At 34.9% G+C, this 22,715-nt stretch overlaps 1 protein-coding gene across 2 annotated transcripts; it reads left to right on the top strand.

Moving 5' to 3' along the window:
* Window positions 1-6,714: 6,714 nt before the first annotated feature.
* Window positions 6,715-22,375, top strand: LOC105780208 (DExH-box ATP-dependent RNA helicase DExH3). 2 transcript variants are annotated; one of them, XM_012604402.2, is made up of 19 exons: window positions 6,715-7,010; window positions 7,153-7,307; window positions 7,446-7,533; window positions 7,638-7,874; window positions 8,994-9,089; window positions 9,857-10,045; window positions 10,173-10,332; window positions 10,433-10,563; window positions 11,353-11,523; window positions 13,382-13,654; window positions 14,357-14,551; window positions 15,109-15,312; window positions 15,843-15,912; window positions 16,295-16,443; window positions 19,021-19,329; window positions 19,420-19,479; window positions 20,363-20,515; window positions 20,609-20,719; window positions 21,444-22,375. In XM_012604402.2, exons 1-19 carry the CDS (start codon window positions 6,807-6,809, stop codon window positions 21,903-21,905), a joined length of 3,417 nt encoding a protein of 1,138 aa, XP_012459856.1. In that variant the 5' UTR covers window positions 6,715-6,806; the 3' UTR covers window positions 21,906-22,375. The 2 variants fall into 2 exon arrangements, with proteins under 2 accessions (XP_012459856.1, XP_012459857.1); XM_012604403.2 differs by lacking the exon at window positions 6,715-7,010 and having other exon boundaries at window positions 7,246-7,307; window positions 7,654-7,874.
* Window positions 22,376-22,715: the final 340 nt, after the last annotated feature.

The following is a 22,715-nucleotide window of genomic DNA, read 5'->3' as shown; positions in this document are numbered from 1 at the left end:
GAAGGTGAAACAGATAAAATAACCAAAATTGTTGCTAGTCTCCCAAAACTAGAAAGGAGAGATATGATGAGGTTTCTGATGAGTAAATGCAGACGTCTTTGCATGGATTGCCATAGACATGACAGGTATTGACCCCTCGATGATTCTCCACTCATTAAATGTCAACGACTCGACAAAACTTACCAAGTAGAAAAAAGGAAACTTTCAAATGAGAAGATTCAATGAGCCAGAACAGAGGTGGCAAAACTCCTCTCCGCTAGGTTTAACCAAGAAGTGATGTATCTTGATTGGGTTTCGAACGTGGTGATGGTTAAGAAGCCCAAAGGAAATTGGCAGATATGTGTAGATTTCACCAACCTGAATAATGCATGCCCAAAGGATAGTTTCCCTTTGCCCTTCATCGACAGGTTTTAGTCGATTAGATTATTGGCCATAAATATATGAGTTTTAAGGATGCATTTTCAAGTTACAACCTGATCCAGATAGACCCGAGGACAAGGAGAAAACTTCCTTTATTATAGAGGATGACTTGTTCTGTTACAAGGTGATGCCTTTTATATGTAGAGATATGATGATTAAAAGCACCACTATGGAGTAACACCTAAAGGACCTATAAGAGGTGTTCCAAGTTCTTCGAGGATATAGCATGCGTCTCAACCTTGCGAAGTGTGCCTTTGGGGTTGGGCTAGGAAAGTTCCTGAAGTTTTTAATTTCTAGAAAAGGAATTGAAGCCAATTTAGAGAAAATAACAACTATTTTGGAGATGAACCCCCCCCCCCCCTCGAACAATAAAGGTGGTGCAACGACTAATAGAAAGAATAGTAGAAAGATTGAGAAAATTATCTTCGCCTTGGTAATAGCTGTTAGAAAGATTCTGCAATACTTTTAGGCCTACCCAGTCATGGTCTTGTCGGATCAAACCTTAAAGGAGTTATTGCAGAGAATTGTTTCTTCAAGAAGAATGGTTAAATGGAGCATTGAGCTAAGCGAGTTCAGACTAGATTTCCTAATAAGGAAAGCTATTAAAGCTTAAGCCCTTGCAGAACTTGTTGCAAAATGTTCCTTCTCTCAGTTACCAGTGGAAAAAGATCAAGCTATGGTGGAAAAGGGCACCCTTTGGGTGGAAAGGGAACCAAGTAATGCAAGTCAAGAGAATCCCTCACCTGAACCTCGGTGGACCCTATTTGTGGACGGGTCTGCTGGGAAGGATGGTGTTGGCATTGGAATCTTGCTTGTTGACCCTTAAAACAATGAATGGCACGATGGATTATCTTTTGGGTTTAATGATTTTATAATGTGGCATGAGATAAAGCATTGACAATAAAACTTAAGCTGGATATCCGACTTGGGGTACAAAATATCTAGGTGTATACAAACTCTCAGCTAGCGACCAAGCAAGTGATTGGGGAATATGAAGTAAATGAGTCAGTGTTAGCCAAGTATCATTAGCAGTTTATTGGTTGTTGTGTAATTTTCAAACCATAATCTACAATAGATAGCTCAGAGTGAAAATTCTCGAACCGATGCATTGTCCAAGTTAGTGGCAGCAATAGAGGTCCAACAAAGAAGCAAAATCTTACTAGATCATCGTGCACATTCGAGCTAAGACTAACAAAAAACGTGTTGCATTGATGAGGGATACGATGTACCAAAAGTTAAATTTTAGGCCGAAAGGGTGAAGTTGAGAAATAAAGTGGCGCTCATAGATGAAGTCTTGTATAAGAAGAGCTTTTCCCAACCCCTTATCTAGTGCTTAAGTCCCAATGAAGCAAACTATGTCCTTCGAGAGGTTCATCAAGATATTTGTAAGCATCACATGAGAGGAAGATATCTAACTAAGAAAATTCTAAAGTAGGGCTATTATTGGCCAACCATTCATAAAGAAGCCTTGAAAATGGTAGTGAAGTGTGAGTCGTGCCAAAAATTCGCTTCGTACCTCATACACCTGCAAAATCATTGCAAGCCATCTTAGCAATTGTCCATTTACTACTTGGGGAATGGACATCCTTCGTCCTTTCGTAAAGGTCGTAGGTAGGAAAAAAATTCATAATAGTCACTGGAATATTTCATAGTGTTGAAGGGAGAGGAGTTGTTTGCCACTATAACAAAAAGGCAGATTGAGAACTTCGTCTGGAAGGTAATCATATGTAGGTACGGTCTTCCCCATGTCATCAATACTGACAACGACATACAATTTCAAGGGAAATTTGAGGAGTTTTGTCAAAGCCTCAAGATTACAGCAGCAAAGAGTTCAGTGAAAACCCTTCAGACAAATGGGCAAGCCGAGGCTACAAACAAAAAGATCTTGATCTCTCTCAAGAAGAAAGTAGGTGAGGCAAAAGAGGCTTGGTTGGAGGAGCTGTTTGGGATATTATGAGCCTTTTGAACCACTTCACATACTAGAACAGGGGAAACTCCCTTTAATCTAATGTTTGAAAGAGAGGTCGTGGTCTCCACTGAAATCATAATCATCTCTTTTAAAACTGCATACTATGAGCCACTTCACATACTGGAACAATGGAAACTCCTTTTGATCTAATATTTGGAACAGAGATCGTGGTCCCCACTGAAATCATAATCAGCTCCTTTAGAACTGCGCACTATGAGCGTGGTCTCAACGTAGAAATGCTTTGAGCCAACCTTGACCTTTTGGAGGAAAAAAGAGAACAAGTTGAAGCCAAGTTGGCTGCAAGAAACCAACAGGTAACCAACAATTACAATTCCAAAGTTAGAAATAAACAATTCCAAGTGGGTGATCTGGTAATGAGGAACATAGAAGTAAGCTTCACACCAATTCAAAGAAGAAAAATGGCTCCCAATTGGGAAGACCTGTACAAGGTGGTCAAGAAGTTGGCTTCAAAGCTTACAACTTAGCTGATACGAGAGACAAAACAGTCCCTAGGAAATAAAATGCTAGGCACCTAAAGAGGTATTATGTATGAAATGTACTCTAGCAAATGCCTCATGATGAGTTAAAAGCGTATTATCACCCCCAATTTAGTACCTGAGTTTGACTTTAATGTTCAATTAATTTAGTATGTAATGACCCAACTTTTACTGATGTCGAAAAATACAGTTTTGAAACTCAATTCCCTAAGCCATGTCAATGAAAATATGAACGGGAAGATTTGCGGAGTTAGTATAAAAATATATTAATGAATGATTGAAAATTTTAAACGAGAAAACCGTTAATTAAAATATAAATACTAAATTGTACAAGTTTAATTACTATTGAATTTTAATTGGGAAAAATGCAAAAGGACCCATCTAGCAAATAGACAAGGGATTAAGTGATTATTTAACCATTAAATTGTATGGAATTAGTGGATGTCGATGTTGATCCACTTACTTTCTATTAAGAAGGACTAAGTAATAGATTAATTATGTTTTAAAGGAAAAATTTTAGTTAATTAGGATTAATTATATTTAAATCTTGATACAAATAGGAAGTTAGTGGAAAGATGAAAGGCATTCATCTTCTCTTCTCCTTGTTTGAGTTGTTTATGCTTAGTGGAGAAGGGAGAAAAATCTCTTTGGTTTTCTAGTCAAACTATTCCAAATTTCACCAAGGTAGATTTTTATAGAATTGAGATTAATTAATCTAGATTAAGCTTACCCATGTTTTAGATTTTTTTAAGTGTTAAATGTTTATCAAATTTCCATTAATGAGTATTTGATAGAATTGAGTTTAATTTTGATGTGAAAATCAAGTATGAGTTTTGAGCATGTTAAAACTAAGTTGGAAAGTAGAGAAAGTGTTGGAATTGATTTGAAATTCAACTAAGCTATATGTTTAATTTTATGACATTAGGGACTTAATTGAATAAATTGAAACTTATTAAAATATATATACTATAGATTAGAAGTACAAGGTCCCTAATGAGAGAAAATGAAATTGAACTTTGATTCAATGATAAATATCGAAAAATATGAGTATGTTAGACATTGAGATTCAAAAGGGTTAACTAGAGTCATGCATCTCATGACATTATTATTGGTGAACCATTGAATAACTATTATATGTTTAATTTCATTGGTTGTGTATATATATACTTGTATGGAGAAAGAAGTGGAGCAAGTAAAGGAAAGGCTAAAGTTGTTGATTAAGCTTTGAAAATTTTAATCATTTTGTGTTTTAAAAGGTAAGTTCTCATGGAACTTACTATCCTTCCTTGTTTGATATGTATGCTTGTGTTTTTTTTTTTTTGATTTTATCTCTAGTTATAATTCATGCCAAGTTTATAATGGAATTGACATAATTGAGAAGGAAACATTAATGAATTGGAGTGCGTTTTGTGGTAAGTTGAATAATGATACGTGAACTATGAAATGAAAGTAATGTTTATATGAAAGATGATATGTCTGCTGAAATGTAGCCAAGAGAATGGGAAAAGATCTTTAAATGTGTTACTAATTGCATATGTGATTGTCACAACTTATGTAAATACATATATGGATGTTAGATGCCCATATAAATTTAGTAGAAAAACTAGGATACAATTGACATGTCAATATGGTTGTATGCGCATTTCTTACGAGTTTGATATTAATGTGGAGACTATGTTATGATATTTTAGGATCTGGATTTTGTTGTGGAGCATTGAGTATGCATTGTCTCTATGAAGGCTTCGGTGTGGTGGAGAGATGTATTTGCATATGTATATGCATTTGTTGCCTACGGGCTTTGTACTCATGTGCTTTGGTGCGGTGTAGTTCATGCTTTTTTGAGCTATCTTGCTGTGGTGTAGTTTACCTACGTGTCCGAGTCCATTTTTACTAAGATTGCATTGGGAAAAAAACATTAAATTGAAAATGAAATCGAGTAATAAAAAAATGAACTTGGTATGCTATACTATAAACCTTTGTAACTATAACCATTATGGTATAGACGAGTAGCTTATTGAAAGCAAATGATAACTATATGATCTTATAATAAGTGGTACGATTTCATGATGCTTTTGGTTGTCGTTATGATATTTGATATATGAATACATATGTTTCCTATGGTCACCTTGCTTTAATGTTATGTGCCTTGTTAGCTAGACTTGTGCTTAGTTCACTTGGTATTTAACATGCTCACCTATGATCAAGGTAAGTATATTAAATTCCATTTGAACTTACTAAACATTGAATGCTTACCTATCATTGTTTCTTTATGTGTATATCTATAATTATCAGAATCCTTGAAGCCAGCTTGGTGCGGATACCACACTATCTACGAGATGATCAGAGTATGCTTATGTTTGTATTTAATGTTGTGGCATATACTTAAGCAAAGCATGCAAAGTAGTACTTACTTTACTCTTTCTACCCATCAGGAGAATACAATTTCTCCTCTGTTTCAGTCATTTTTTTTTAGTTTTCAGTAAAAGTAAATAGCAGAATATGTCTTTTGTAAGTAATGGTCAAACTCTTGTGTAAAAGTGTTATGCTTAACCTTATTACGATGGAACTAGGAAATACCTAATACTTGGTATATATTATTGATCAAGTCCTTTTATTATTACGAGCCTTATGACTCTTTCGTGTATAGGTTTAGTTGACATGGTACGAAGTCGATATGTGGTAACAAGTATGGTAATTTGCCATTTGAAATAATGCCTACAATGTAGTGTGATGAGTTTTTGGGTCACTTAGACCATTTAAAATTGGTATTTGGCAGGTTTAAGGGAAAATATGCAAAACTTGGAGAATATGTCCACAAATTTGTGACTCTCTTCCGTTGGTATCACGACCCTTAGCTCACTACCTGCAATGTTGTAACTTGCCTTTGCTGAAGTCTCGACACTATCTCACTGCCTCCAATGTCATGATGTTTCCTCTACTTATGTCGCGTTATCGGGTTATTGCCTCCATGGTCGCGACTTAACCCTTTTGAAATAGTGACATAAAGTTGTTGCCCACAATGTTGCCACACTACTTGTTAATGTTGCGACAACAACTACCCTGTTTTGATAGTTTTATATTTCAACCCTTCAATTGCTACCAAAGTATCATAAGAGCTTTCATAAGCTTACTTATGACCCGAACTTGAATAGACAATGTTTTTAGAAGTGTTAAAACTCATTTTAACTTGTATGAATTGTTCTCATTCAATATTGAAATGAAATTGTAGTTGATTTGGCCACAAATGTGGTGTTTCAATTATTGGACTCGGTGATTGAGTCGGGAATGAAGTGTTACATAGTACCTCAAGATTTTGTCCCAGTTAAATACTTATTTTTTTCCCTATAACACATGTGTTAAACATTTATTGAACCTCATTATATCGTTTAGCCGGAGTATCAAATTAAACCTTAAAATCAAACTCAGATACCAAATCAAAGGGTTAATATACCATTTGGTACTTGTATTTGGCTTCAATATTCAATTTGGTACTTGAATATTTTCATTTTGATATTTGAAGTTTTTTTGTCTTAATTTAGTACCTGAGTTTAGTTTCAGCATACAATTTAATATCTCAAAGTTTCTTTATCCTAATTAAATAGCTATATTTTTTTTCATATAACACATGTGTCAAATATTCATTGAACCTTAATTTAACCTAAATCAAATTAATACAAAAAAAAAAAAAAACCAAAACAAACGAACTCATCTCCAGTGGGCTATGCCTTAATGGGCTTTCACAAACATTCCCCTTCCATCATCATCATCTTCTTGCCCAGCTTTCCATTCATGAAAGAAATTTGATTCCCAAAACCCTAAACCCCCCCCCCCCCCCACAAAAAAAAAATCAGATTTTATATGTAGTCTATTGAATTTGTTCGATTTTTTTTTTTTTGAATTCAAATGCTCTTCCGCTTATAATGCAAAATCCAAAGCTCAGATGTTTCCTTTTGGGATTCAATTTCACTAACGCTAGGGTCTCCACCTTGTTTGATTCACTCCCTTTCATACTCCCAAATACTTCTTCTGCCAGGTTCTATCTTCCTCTACGACGCCGTTTATGCGGGTACGCCGTAGAGCAGTTCTCAGACGATGAATACGAGTGTGATTTCGAGAGTCATAAGGTTTTCTTCCTTATCTCAACTCCTTTCCTCCTACTTGAATTGTGTGTTTTTCTTTTCACTTGCATTTCATGAAAATCGAAAAGAAAAAAGCTTCTCTGATTGTTAATCGATAGCTATGTTTATAATTGATTGATGTAATTAGGCGTCGTCTTCGGTTGCCAACATTGATGAATGGAAATGGAAACTCGGCATGCTGTCACGTAGTGAAAATGACCAAGAAATTATATCTAGAGATAAAAGAGATAGGAGAGACTATGAACAAATTTCCAACCTTGCTAAAAGGATGGGACTTTACAGGTATATATACTACCTTTACATGCTTTGAACAATATATTTGATGTATGGGGAAATATATTTTTGAATATTTATATGTATGTGGCATGATGAGAATGGAATTTCTGCCCTGATTATGCATTTTTTTTTCTTATGTATCAGTGAAATGTATGGAAAAGTGGTTGTTGCAAGCAAGGTTCCACTTCCTAACTATAGGCCAGATTTGGATGATAAACGGCCACAACGGGAGGTAACAAGCTCTGGGAGTGCTTGACAGCCTATTAAGTTCATCAAGCTTAAAATTAATTCTTGCCTGAAAGGAGAATTGGAATTTCTGATGGTTTACTTTTTTAGGTTGTTGTACCATTAGGCTTACAAAGGAGAGTTGAGGGTTTACTGCAAGAGTACCTTGATCGGCTGCAGTTAAATTCTGGGAAGGTTGGCGAGAATTCAGATATTGCTAATTCCATTGATCCGGCTGAATATGTGAACCCAGATGAGAATCCAGATTCATTTCTGGATAGTTCTGTTATGGAAAAGGTTCTTCAAAGGAGGAGTTTGCGATTACGGAACATGCAAAGAGCTTGGCAGGTATGACCTTTTTCAAATTTCTTCTTCCTTTGTGCACCTGTAAGAGCTTGGGGGGCATGACTGGTTTGTTAATTGCGTAACGTTTGTGACATTCAATTTCTAGCCTTTTGCTTTCTATGATAAACTTTCATGGTTTTGTACCTTTTTCCCTTTATTTGACCATTTATTTTGGTTTTAGATATGAAGTTTTTCTCCGTTACTTACAAGTTTTGATCTGCATATGTGATGTTGTATTTTAATCAGTACCTGAATTGTTGACAATATATTCAAATTTCAAGCATTAATGGCATGTACTCTTCATCATGGTTCTATTGCAAGTAGTTATTTGATGAGTACAATGGTAATCCTCTCTTTACTGCCATTGATCTCCCTGATAATGGTTCTCCGTCTGTCTGTCTGTCTGTCTCCTTTCATATTCTTGCTCTTTTAGTGTTTATTTTGAAACTTGATATCATTGTTTGCATCTGTAGTTTTCTGTTTTTAATGGTGGATGGTAAATCATAGTCTCGCTCTTGCAAATTACATCCCTGTTTAGAGCAAGATAGGGAGCTGACCTATTTATTTTCCATTGTTTCGTCCTTTGTGTTACTTTTTCTTTAAGTAATTCATAATAACACAAAATTGACCTGCTTAATATATTATCTGCATGGGTTGGGTTGTATATGCTCAGTGAGGGAAACTATGTTAAATGAGTTGGGTTATTATACACATTGCCTTCTGTTGATCACCAACCAAGGATCAAATGTATGTCAATTTTGTGTTGAAGTGGTGGAATAGTCCAAATCAGACACAATTTTCTGTGTGTTGCCTCCGAGTTGTCTTGGATTTGCCTTGGCGCATTTACTCTAAGCTAAACCACAAGTAACTTGGTATTGATTTCACGCAGAGAGTTTTTGGGTGCGGCCTTGAGGTTCAAATTCCTTCATTTGCAAGTCAATTACATGCCTAGTTGGTTTTGATTGCTTCCCCTATGATAAAGTGATTTTTTTGGGTCCATTTTTGTTGTAAATTGGAAGCACTTACATTGTATCATGCTGTATATACTTGTAGAAGGCTGGTAAAAAGTGCAAAAGAACCACCATTTATATCCTTTTTATCAGTTCTCCTTCACATTTTCAGGAATCACCTGAAGGCAAGAAGATGATGGAATTTCGGAAATCTCTGCCTGCATTCAAGGAAAAGGAAAGGCTTCTGCAAGCAATTGCACGTAATCAGGTTTGTGCATGTGATCATTTGAACTAAGCATATTCAATCATACAACACTGTCGCTGAGAGATGTCCTTGTATTCACTTTTCTGTTTAGAGAAGTTTCTGGTTTTCATTTCTTTGCATTTGTTTGGTTTGATCTTCTTTATGCCTCTGATTAATTATATAGAGATGTCTTTCTTCTTTTTTCTTTTTTTTTTTCTCGCCTTTGCTAATTACATTCTTAGTATTGATCATGACTTGTATCGGCAAATTGATATGTTAAGGAAATTGAATCCACTTAATTCATTAGGAATCTCTTAAAGAAGAAGAAACTTGAATATAGAAGGATATATTATTGAGTACCAAAGGAGAAGATTCTCCTGGTAAGAAATTTTGACAATGTATGTGTCTCTTTCTACTGCTTTAAAGAAAAAATTGGGAAGGACTGTTGCATATTACATATTCTTCTTGGTTATTGGTTGTTGTAGTTTTTCTAGCCTTTTGTTTTCTTTTATTCTAGAAAATTGTGAAACAACACATAAGGTACCTTTCCTTGTGTGTTAATTTGAATTGCAGCTAACAGATTTTTAGTTGCTTATTATAGTATGATACAAGTTGGACTAATCATGAATTTAGAACATGTTTTGTGTGTAAATGATTACTCTATATTCCACCCTGCATCAAATATACTAAAAAAAGCAGTGCATTCTGAATTTCTTTAGAGTTAATTAGCACCTAATCTTATTCATGCCTGTGCTTCTAGTACCACTGTTAATTGTTTACTACTATTTTAGGTCATAGTGATATCGGGGGAGACTGGATGTGGCAAGACCACTCAACTTCCACAATACATATTGGAGTCAGAAATAGAAACTGGTCGTGGAGCATTCTGTAGCATAATTTGCACACAGCCTCGAAGAATATCTGCTATGGCAGTTGCAGAAAGAGTGTCTTCAGAAAGAGGAGAGCCACTTGGGGAAACAGTAAGTATTGTCTTCTTCAATAAACAAGCACATGCGGACAATATTATAAAATTCTTGCTCACAGCAGTTTTAATTTTGAAAACTTCTTTATTCTTGCTTCCATGCTCCAATAGATATTTTTTGGTAGGTTGGTTATAAAGTTCGATTAGAGGGAATGAAAGGGAAAAATACCCAACTGCTTTTTTGTACCAGTGGAATTTTACTCAGGCGGCTGCTGAGTGACCGGAACTTGAATGGTATAACTCATGTTTTTGTTGATGAAATACATGAGCGAGGAATGAATGAAGGTGCCATCCTATTAGACTCTGTTTTATGTGTTTTCACTCTTGAAAAGCCATCTAGTGTGATTCTTAATATTGTATGTTGCCCTTTTGGGAAATTTTCCAGATTTTCTACTTATTGTGTTGAAGGATCTTCTTCCACGTCGCCAAGATTTGAGATTAATTTTAATGAGTGCCACTTTGAATGCTGAGCTTTTCTCCAATTATTTTGGCGGGGCACCTAAAATTCACATTCCAGTAAGTTAGAAGTTGAGCTTACTCTTTGTGTACTGATTTGTAGGTTTCTGTTAATATGTGTTCACAGAATATGCAAGCTGGGTGTGTCATCAATCTGAATAATAAGCTCTGCTTTATCATATGTATCATCTCTATTTCAGTTGGAAATAAGAGTCTACGCATGTGATTTTAGTTATTCATATATGGCTTTTGGAGTTGGATTGATTGTACATCTAATTGACTACAAAATTGTTCTGTATTCTTGGGAAACCTAAATGTAGTTTCTTTATTCATTCCAAAATCTGCCAAATTTCTAGGTCTGTTGGTCAGCAAAGTTGTCTTACCTACAGACCACCCATATACACACTTCAATAGAGGAATTCATTTTTGGTTTGATTCTTTTAATGATTAAACTTGTCCCTACTTTTTACAACCTTCACAGGATTGATATCGTGAACTTATCAAATTCATGATAAATCTTAGTTTGAACGCTAAAATAGTAAATAATAACATTTCAGTTGCTTCATATAATTAAATCCATTTTTGCATCCTGAAGGAGTTAATCATTTTTTTTTCCTTCCTTTATCTTTATTTTTCTCTTCTTACCATGCATGTTGATGGGAAAAGGGGTGCATTTGAATGTTTCTGTGTTATTGCTTGTCTATTCATTTCATGTTTCTTTTATTGTTTCAACTATTTATCTTAAACCTGTTCATGATTTTGACATATTTTACTCTGGATGGGATTTAGTGAGATCCTTTTACCCAAATTCTTCTTTGTGCTAGTCTAATTTTGTTCATGTATGCTCAGGGTTTTACGTATCCGGTCAGGGCACATTTTCTGGAAGATGTTTTGGAATTTACTGGATATAAGTTGACTTCTTTCAATCAAATTGATGATTATGGCCAAGAGAAAATGTGGAAAATGCAGAAGCAACTTGCCCCACGGAAAAGGAAAAACCAGATTACTGCTCTTGTAGAGGTATGCTACAATTACTTGGTTATCAGCTGGGGACATCATGGCATTTTTGGGAATCATTGTTTGGAATAGTGATAATTAATTGCTGTTAGAAAGATAATGTTCGATTTAACTTTTAAGCAATCTAAAATTTGTAGGATTGTTGGCATTTGTCCCATTGATGAATGCAGTGATATTTTCAAAATTTTTCATATGGGGTTTCTTCTTCCTCTTCTTCTTGCAATTCCTAATTGGGCTTTTGTATAATTATTTAAGAACATGTCTGATGGTTAAGTTAAAAGGAGGAGCTTTGGACTCTGGTCTTCCTTTCTGGGGGTAGTTTAGTTTGAAAGTAAGTGTCCCAACTGGATATTTTCAATCTGATCTGCATATTTTTTGGTGGCGGGCGTGGGCATGGTATAGTTTCTACTAGAGGTGCTCATGGGCCGGGCCCGGCCCGACTGCCCGCCCGAAATATGGGAGGGTTTGGGTAAAAATATAGGCCCGAAATATGGGCTTGGGAAAAAAAACGAGGCCCGCTTAGAAGATGGGCCGGGCCTCGGGCACTGGAACCCGGCCCGGCCCGGCCCATGAGCACCTCTAGTTTCTACCCCAGAAGTGATGATTTGTTGGGAGGATTAAAAATTCATCGAAGTTACTTCCTTTAGTGGCAACTTTGGAGTTGGAATCAATTTGGTCAGTTTGGTTTGGCTTACTCTACTTCAAAGTTCAGACTGTTGTACTTAAAAGAGGATAGTAGAAAAGAAAGTCAATTTTGTTTGGTATTGGATTGCTAAGGGTGCAAGGAACACTTTGAAAACTAGAACCTTTATATTAATTGAGGCCAAAGGGCCTTGCCCAAGTAAAGCAGGTATATTTGTGTCTGTAGATATGTAATTCTGATGTTACACTTTTAAAGACTGGTACAGTTTATACTGCAAAATTTTCTTTTTCTTTTGTTGGTCAATTTTCTAACACGCCCCCCCCCCCCAATGAAGGATTTCTGTGTAGTTCCATCTGTGTTGTTAAATACTTACATTATGGAGTAGATAATTTGATATTAATCCTTTTTCTCTAAAGGAAAAGGAACAATTAGAAAAACAAATTTGGCGAGAATTTCAATCAAGTTTTTTTTTTGCTCATCACCTTATAAAAAGTCTGGCTGATCAAATGCACTTCGTTTGAAAAGGTCTAAGGCACTATTTCGTCTGTAGCTAATGTGCAGTGTCTGGGTGTGTGACTTAGCAGCCACTGAACAGATGAAAAGTCTGGATTTATGTGTACTTAGATTAGAAGAGTTTCTAATCCCACTTGTAATGCATGTTGTTGGAATTGTGCTTTCTTGCAAATACATAGGACTAGTGAGGCTAAATAGCAGTTGATGCTGAAATGTCACAAGCATCAACCCTCATAGGAAGCTACCTTAGAATAACTGGGACCGGATGATGATCATCTGACTTACATTACTCTATTGATTTCACTAAATTGAACTTTCTATTGTTCAAACAAAGTTGTATAGTCTTTTTTGTAAGATGTAGCATTGAGCATATTTGAGTTTGACTTATTGTAGTAAGGCTTTTGCAATTATTCATCATTGTCCTCGGATAGGAGTTGTCTGACCAGCGAATAGCATTATATCATGTAATGTTTGCTTCTTTTTTTTGCTTTTTTTTTTTTTTGGGGGGGGGGGGCATTATGATATGATTACTTACTTTAAGGCCAGGTTTTGTTGTTTTTATTTTGACAGTTGTACCTGTTTCTGAATAGTGTGACAGTTATACCTGTTTCTGAATAGTGTTTGATTGAAACCCTCTAAAGCTAAACTTAAATACAAAAATTCTGATTATCTCTAAATGTTTCGCCTTTTCTCATATTTCTGCAGGATGCTCTCAACAAATCAAGCTTTGAGAATTATAGTTCAAGAGCACGTGATTCTCTTGCATGTTGGATGCCTGATTGCATAGGATTCAATCTTATCGAAGCAGTTCTATGCCATATATGCCGAAAGGAAAGACCAGGTGCTGTGCTAGTATTTATGACTGGTTGGGAAGATATCAGTTCTTTGAGGGATCAACTTAAAGCTCATCCTCTTTTGGGAGATCCTAACAGGGTTCTGCTTCTAACATGCCATGGTTCTATGGCAACATCTGAACAGGTAGATTTATTTCTGCTCTCTGAATCACTTGAAGTTTTGGCTATAATTTATGATTGAAGGTTGCCCAAACAATGAATAGAAAATGAAGGCATTATCATTCTAAAGAAATTGCATTCACATTTTCACATTAAATCTAAGCATTTCAAAATTCAAATAAAATTCAAGCACAGTAACTTTTAGTTAATGGGTGCTCAGCATTTAGTTTTGCAACGAAAAATAAGAGATGATATGTATCAATACAGAATTGGAAACTAAAGATAGCAAGTAGGCAGGCCATGGATGAAGAAATTTACCTTGACCTAAAACCATGAAATATTAACTTTTGATCCAGAGGTTTTGGAGAACCAAATGTGCTAGCATTTAGTTGTTTCCCATAAAGATAAGCAATGCCATATGATAAAGCTAAGTAGCTGGCAAGCACCAAACTTGAGTTCTGGAAAATTCTTTCATTGATGCTATCAATCACTGTAATAGTTTGATCCCTTTTACCACAATTTTGGAGGGGTTTTAGAAATGCAGTTAGTATATATCCCTTTGCTAATAACTTAAATTTTTTAGCTCAGGAGCCTAACATACTTTCTTGAACCATCTCAAAGCAAAGATACCATTAAATGAAGATTAAGCTTTTAAAGCAAAGGGCAACTATGCTCTTGTACAGGTTCATTTCATTCATTTGGCTGTCTTCTGTTGTTATTATTGCAGAAATTAATATTTGAGAAACCGCCTCCCAATATACGTAAAATTGTTCTTGCTACAAATATGGCAGAGGCAAGCATTACAATCAATGATATAGTTTTTGTGGTAGATTGTGGAAAAGCAAAAGAGACCACATACGATGCTCTCAATAATACACCATGTTTGCTACCTTCCTGGATATCTCAAGCATCAGCCCGGCAAGTAAGTATCCTTTGAAACTAGGTTTATGTAATTTTGATTATCCTTTTATGTGTATACTCTGTACATGTGTATCTATCATAAACTTTTGTCTATGTCAATTGTTGGGTATACTCTGTATATGTGTACCTCTATTATAAAATTTTGTCTATGTCAATTGTTGCATATACTCTGTACATGTGTAGCTCTATTATACTCTGTAGAGTATACACTGTACATGTATACCCCTATTATACAAATCTGGCTATGTTAATTGTTGGGTGTTACAGAAGTTTAGCAATCTGATTTTTTTTTTTTCAGTTTTCTATTTGTACATGTGTTCATATGCGTTGTCCAGGAGATGCTACTTGTGTTTGATTGCCTGAGAGTATGGTTAGGTTCTTCTTGGCCTTGGTCAACCTTTAGACATTTTCAAAGACTAGCGTGTGTTTTTAACAATGTTTAAAAGAGTTACACTCTGATTGTTGACTCTGTTATATCAGATCCCATTGTGTTTATGTTGCCTACTTTATCTTGTTGTGGCTGATGTAAGTGGTTTTGATTGATATTTTGGTGGCCAGAGAAGGGGTAGAGCTGGTCGTGTGCAGCCAGGCGAATGCTACCACCTATATCCAAGATGCGTTTATGAAGCTTTCTCTGAGTATCAACTTCCTGAACTTTTGAGAACTCCTTTGAATTCTCTCTGCTTGCAAATAAAAAGTTTGCAGGTTGAAAGCATTGGAGGATTCTTGTCAGCAGCTTTGCAAGCACCAGAACCATTGGCTGTAAGTATTATTTTAAGCTTTTACTAGTTATAGTTTAAGCATATTTATATCTGCCACACTATTGAATTTGGTTCACCTGTATGAAATCATATCTTTATATTTCCTATAAGAGAACAAGGTTTAATTGAAGAAATTATGAGAATAATACTCCAGTGACTGGATACCTTACGAAAACATGCGAGAATGTAAAAATGTTCCTTCATAGAAAACATGCAAGAATCGAGGCATGTATGACTATAGATAGCGTGAACTGGTTAAGATCCTTTCAAAAGTAATAAAAGAAAGGGAAAAAGGAAGTTAGGATGGCAAGACAGCGGTTTCTTCCCAGTGCAAGAATGAATAATCAATACTCAACACTCAATACTCAATACTCAATACTCAATACATACATATATTTATATATATATATATGATACTTCCATTGTCTCCCTATTAGCAATTTCGCTTAAGCTCTTGTTTATTTCTTTCTTTCTTGTTTTCATTTTTATGAATACTGCAACATGGCTCATTGACAAAATAATGAATGACAGGTCCAAAACGCCATTGATTTTCTAAAAATGGTTGGAGCACTAGATGAGAAGGAAAATCTCACTAATCTAGGTTAGTTTGCTATTGCTATGCTGGGTAAATGTGTTTTGCAGCATAAACTTTATATCTATTCTTTCCTTTATGACTGATTGAATGTTCATCTGTCCTCTTTGGGTGTTTCAAAATTATGTTTTCTTTCCTTTTTTGAATATCTCAAGCTAATACTTTACTGTTTCATACATTTATTTATCATGATCTTTTTCATCCTTTTGGACTAAAAAACTAGACATTAGTTTTTTATGATGTTTCAGAATTTTAAAATAAAAACCATGAGTTCTAGTTCTTTTCTTAAACTTTGTGCAAGTCAAATGTGCATGTTCAATGTGGAATTGAAGGGGTATTCACTATTGTTACTTATTTCCCTCTATTGTGTCTTCCCCCTTCTTCCAATCAGGAAAGTTTTTGGCAATGCTTCCTGTAGATCCCAAGCTTGGGAAAATGCTAATCATGGGTGCCATCTTCCGTTGCTTTGATCCTGTATTAACAATAGTGTCTGGACTTAGTGTCAGGGATCCTTTTCTTTTGCCTCAAGACAAGAAGGATGTAAGTGCATAAACATCTGTTCTTTTTGGTATATTGAACTGTGTTTTGCTTTCTTATCTTTTGATGTTTGCTGCTCATGTGTTGAGAACTATGACAAGATCTGAACTGCCTTGATACTACCAAATGCTTCTTGCAAAATGTATATCAAAACATATAATGGTTTCCATTCCTCTCTTCAAATTATTCTCCTTTCTTTCTCTTTCCTTGCAAATCCACATTGAGAACAGAAAAAATGACGCCTTGATAATCATTAGTTGTTCTGCTGCTTCTGCAGTTGTGATGTAAAGCAAGTTTGCAAGACATAACTTTTATGTTTTCATTAAGTTATTGATTGAAAAGATCCGGATATATATAAGTTTACTGTTAGTATTGGAATGATATAATTTAGAAATTTTGTTATACATGTATAAGTGATTCATGGAAGTATTTTTCATTAGTATGATAGATTTAACATGTAATTTTTCTTCTTATGAGAAAAATTAAACTGATAGTGCATATAATATAATTAACTTGATTTAAGTAGTAATAGTAAAGTGTTTACTTATTAGAACTTTTATATTTGCACTACAATGTGACTTAACAATTCACTTAGTTTGATGGAGTACTGAAGGATAGGATCAACAAATAGAGAAGAATTCAGCTTTATTTGTCATAAAGAACAAATTGGAGATATTGACATAGAGAACGGATGCTGCAATTGTGAGACTTATTTAATATACAAAGGTATAGTTAAAATTTGTATCAGAACTCGAATAAACGTAACAACAAATATTTGAATTAAGAGAAAGGGGAGGAAGGACAAGTAAGGAATTGGAAAAGAATATATGAATGCTTTCTTTAGAAAAGTGGAAAATTTTAAAAATGAAGGAAGACAAATAAAAGAGTATCAAAATACAATTTTCTAATTGTGCCATTGGCTCAAACCAAAAATAAAACCATAAAGAGGCACTCTTAAAAACAAAAGGAAAAAAAATCTAAAAGAGTGAATGGGCTTAAACACGAAGGGAAAAGGAGAATGGTTGCCACTATTGCTAGAATAGTATTTTGCAAGTAATTCAACATTAATCTGGATTCAGATTTACCATATGGGATAATGCCTCTGCATTACTGGGTTTTCATTTCTTTTCTCTTTTATGAGTTTCAAATAATTATTCTGGAATCCACATAGTGCAGATTGGGGTTGAGTTGGGGTGGGTAGGTGCAGGACAAGACTACAATGGCTACTGTTCCTAGGAAGAAAAAAATACTGGTTGCTTTGAATAATTTTTGTGCCTTTATTCATCATAATGCTATTTTAAGGTACAAGTTGAACGCAACTTTTGGTTTTATGGTGATAATTCATTAAAATGATATTTGATGCCAGAAAGTTGACCGGGAACCATGGTAGTCGGGTACCATTCTGGTACCGCCCATACCAGCTGGAGCGCTTCATTCTGATAGTAAACCAGAACAACAAACTTTAGGTTCTGTTCCAGTGTAAATTTCAGTCGGTACCACTCGTACCGGTGCATACCGGTTGATTTCGCCCGTACTGCCCGGTACCCAAAAAAAATTAATTTTAAATTATATTTTAAATTTAAATTTTTATTATTTATTTGTAAAAAGAATTAATATATTTTTAAATTTTTTGTAAAAAGAATTATTTGATATTTGTATTTATTTAATCTCATTATTTGATATTTGTATATACTTTTCATATACACATATCAAATGTTTTTCAAAAATAACGATAACTCCAAAACGGTACACCGAAACAGACCGGTACTGGTACATACCAGTACCGGTAGAAAAATGGTATGTCTACCAGTATAGTATTGACTGCCTTGCTAGGAACAACTAGAGGCATATATGTAAGCATCTCATTTCGATGTTGTAGATGATAGGGAAAGAAAGCAAATTGGCTATAATCATTTTGTTGGCTTCCGAAAAAGTAACTGTGATATTGGCACTTCTGGTAGCTGTAAAGCTCTCAAGGTTTATGAATAAGTGTGTGTTTTGACTAATTTAATGGGAGTTTCTAAAGTAGTTTACACAACTTCTCTGAACTTGGCTCATATAAATCTTAGCTATTTACTTGCATTTTACTCCATTTGTCTATTTTTAAAAGGTCATATTTTTCTAAATGTCAAAATAGTGGCTCAAATTCTGACCCTGAAAATTGATTAATCTTATAAGCTCCATCTTTTATGTGGAAAGACTTGCTACCACTGAACTATGAATTATTGATGTATATTCTGTTTTTATTGTAAATATCCTTTTGCACTCCATATTAGCCCAACCAAAGATCTTTTGCTTATTGCTATTTGAGGCCCATCTCTTCTGCAGCTTGTTAATTTTATAGTATCGTAACCGTCTGGTGCTTCTATGTAGCTTTTTTCAAAGTGCTTAATTACTTTTATTTCTGTTAAGTTAATTTTCTACAAGATAACAGTTATCAATTTGATCATTTGACATGTAGGCTGTTGATATTTGTAGATCATTGCTTGTATTACCAACATTCTTTGCCATCTTAAAATTTTTAATATATCTGGGCTAAGTCAATTTTTTCTTTGACTAATTATCCTTTGTATATTTTAGTTAGCTGGGACAGCCAAGTCTAGATTTTCTGCGAAAGACTACAGTGATCACATGGCTCTTGTCCGTGCTTATGAAGGCTGGAAGGATGCGGAAAGAGAAGGATCAGCATATGAGTATTGTTGGAGAAACTTCCTGTCTGCACAAACTCTTCAGGCTATTCATTCTCTTAGGAAACAATTTGGTTATATTCTAAAAGAAGCTGGCTTGGTAGATGCAGATGTAGCTGCAAACAATAAATTAAGTCACAACCAGTCTCTAGTTCGAGCTGTCATATGCTCTGGACTCTTTCCTGGAATAGCATCTGTAGTGGTGAGACATCTTTATTATCTGTAAATGCAGCTTCAATATTTCTTATTGATTATATGAGATGACATCTTCATTTTTGTGCCTTATATGCAGCACAGAGAGACATCAATGTCTTTTAAAACAATGGATGATGGCCAGGTTTTGTTATATGCTGTAAGTGAAAACACCAAATTAAGACTATTGTTCCATGAACCATGCTTCCTTGGCAACCCATCCTTTGCAATGAAACAAAAATTCAATAATCCTTATCTGCATTTTTTAAAGGAAGCTAGACCAAATCTTGTCCTGAGATTGCCTTTTTCTTTACCAGAAGTAGAGCAAGAATGATATTTAATTATTTTGCTTCCTGTACAATAACTTTGGCAGCATTTTATTTCATCATGGGGGACTCAAGTTGCAAATTAAAACAACAAATTATTTTTTTCTTACATTCTTTGAACTCCTTTAGGCAAGAAAGTTATTGTCAATCATTTTGCTTTTATATTTTATTTTCTGCTGCCAATCAGATTGTTTCAACCTTTTTTTTCTAGTTTATATACGCATGCACACAAGTCAAGAAAATATTTGTAACAAGGGCCAAAATTTTTAAGTTTGGCACCAAAGTACAAATTTGTGAAGTAATAGCTTATTTTGGAAATCCATGCAAGGCCTTTATATTGTCAGTTTTAGAAATTATTTTGAATTATTTATTAGTTTTTATTCACTGACCTTTCAAGTACATAGTAAACCTGAAAATTGAGCATACCCTATCCAGCAGTCACCCCTAATTTTGAGTTACATAGTTCATCATACATGGATACAAATTTATGGATCAGTTGGTCCTAATAACTAGCCAGACATCTATGGCTAGTCAATAATACCATAAAAAGGTGAATCTTGGGGTGGATATTGAAAGGGTTATTTACTCAGAACTACATCTTGTAATTTTGTGTTAACGTTATTGTCAGTTATCAAAAAAGATAAAGGCGCATTTAGTGGAATTTAAATTCCAGATGCCACTGCTATTATTTGAGGCTGATAATGATTTTTGTTTCAGAATTCTGTGAATGCACGGTACCAAACAATACCTTATCCGTGGCTAGTGTTTGGTGAAAAAGTAAAGGTCAATACAGTTTTCATACGTGACTCCACTGGCGTATCAGATTCTATATTAATGCTCTTTGGTGGTTCTCTAAGCCGTGGGGCAGAGGTGATTTCATTTTTTGAAAACCTACGCATAATTTTCCTTCCTATAGGATTGAACTGTGAAAAAATTTCTAACTAATCTCTTGGTTGCTTCCAGGTTGGGCATTTGAAAATGTTGCAAGGGTACATTGATTTCTTCATGGATTCTACCTTGGCTGAATGCTATTTGAAGCTCAAAGAAGAACTTGATAGACTTATTCAGAAGAAGGTGAAAGAATACTTCTATATGCAATTCTTATGATGCATTCTTTTACATATTAGAAATTACAAAATGTGTCTTGTGTTAAGTGTTAAGATTTTGCTGCTTGTCTTATCAATCAAAAGTTGATTCTTTCTTTTTGATATTTTTACCATATTTATTTTACTAGCATAATATATACAGCCTCGACTTGGATGTCAATATCTTAAGTGTACTTTTTTTTCTTCTGAGTTGTTAATTCTTTATCTCACTGATTATAGCACACCTATCCGTTTGAAAAAATCTGAATAGTTTATCGAGAATGGGAAAAAAGAATTCATGTATTCAGTTGGCATTTTGAATCATCACACCACAATTTTTGCGCTTCTATTCTTTTCTCTTCTCACGATTTAATTGAATTCAAGATTTCATGTATTGAGCATTGCAAATAGCTGTTAAATCCTGTTGCTGACTTCTAGGATGAGATCAAATATAGCATTGGTGGGATTTATTTAGTTCCGGTTCATGCTAAGGTGCTCTATAGTGTAGATGTAGCAGGTATCTGTGTCCGATGCACATATGGACATGAGTTTGGGAAAATGACTCTCTAAATATAAAGAGCTTAAAAAAATAAAATTTGAACATACCCATAGCCGGCACTCAGTTGAGATTAACATAGATTTTATGCTTTGACTTTTGTATTTTGCTGCATGACCTGCCTTGTGTTTAAAATGATATGTTGCCTTATATGCAGCTTCAAGATCCTAGTGTTGATATTCTCCAGGAAGGGAAGTACCTTATGCTTGCAGTTCAAGAGCTAGTGTCTGGAGATTTATGTGAAGGGCGATTTGTTTTTGGCCGTGCAAGTAGGAAGCCCAAGGATTCTGCTGACAACAGTAGATTCACGAGGGATGGAACAAATCCAAAGAGCTTGCTACAGACTTTGTTAATGAGGGCTGGGCACTCACCTCCAAAATACAAGACGAAGCATCTAAAGACAAATGAGTTTAGGGCACTAGTGGAATTCAAAGGAATGCAGTTTGTGGGAAAGCCCATGAAAAACAAGCAGCTTGCTGAGAGGGATGCCGCTGTAGAAGCATTGGCATGGTTGACTCATACCTCTGACAATAGTCGTGGTGATGATGGTTCCCCTCTTGATGTCACTGACAACATGTTAAAACTTTTGGGGAAGCGTCGAAGATCAAAAAGACGATAGGTATCCTTTTCTCTATTGCTGCGTGATGTGCCTTTCCATTGTAGCTCTAAGTGGCCTGGAGTCGGGGGTTTAAAACGAAGAGAACTTTCGATATCTACTGCTGATTGGTGCTCAAATTGTTTCAATGATCAATTACCGAAACTCGGTGACATCAGAGTGAGGAGCTGGCTCAAGGAACGTCTGAGGGATCTGCATCAGATGTCTGAGCTGATCGCTGAAACAGAGAATGTAGATCTCTGAAACAAATACATGATGTATGTATAAATTAAGGTAACTCTCCTCGCATGCAAGCATCAACCGTCATAAAAGCTGATGATTGCATTTGCATGTAGGCTGCTGCATTGAGCTCTGTAAAGAAATAGTTCTGCAATTATATTTTTGCAGGATTTAAGGATTATTTAAACATTTTAGGTTTTTTTAAGAAAAATGCAATAATTATAGGTTTATTTCTATAAAAATCATTTTAATAATCGTTACACTGCTGCTTAATGAGAAAAAACCATGTTATGTTATTTTTCTAAAATTTATGGTTGGGATACATAGGCAGTGGTGTATATATATATATGTATAGGAAGACTTGGTTAGAAATGATAATAGAGATAAATATTAAAATTATACATTAATTTTGACACAGCTTGTAATGTTATATAGCAACTTTAATTTAGTACATTTATATACATCAAACTTTAATTTTGGTTTAATTTTTACATTTCATTAAGTTTCACTAACTCTATTATCTATGTGAAATAAATTTCTGTTAAGTCGTGTGTAAATGTTAACATGACATTTTTAGGTTAAAACAAACAAACA

This window comes from Gossypium raimondii, chromosome 4 (genome assembly GCF_025698545.1).
Source record: "Gossypium raimondii isolate GPD5lz chromosome 4, ASM2569854v1, whole genome shotgun sequence".
Classification (NCBI taxonomy): Eukaryota; Viridiplantae; Streptophyta; class Magnoliopsida; order Malvales; family Malvaceae; genus Gossypium; species Gossypium raimondii.
Note: the sequence above shows the minus strand (reverse complement) of the source record. Positions and strands in the feature narration are given on the sequence as shown.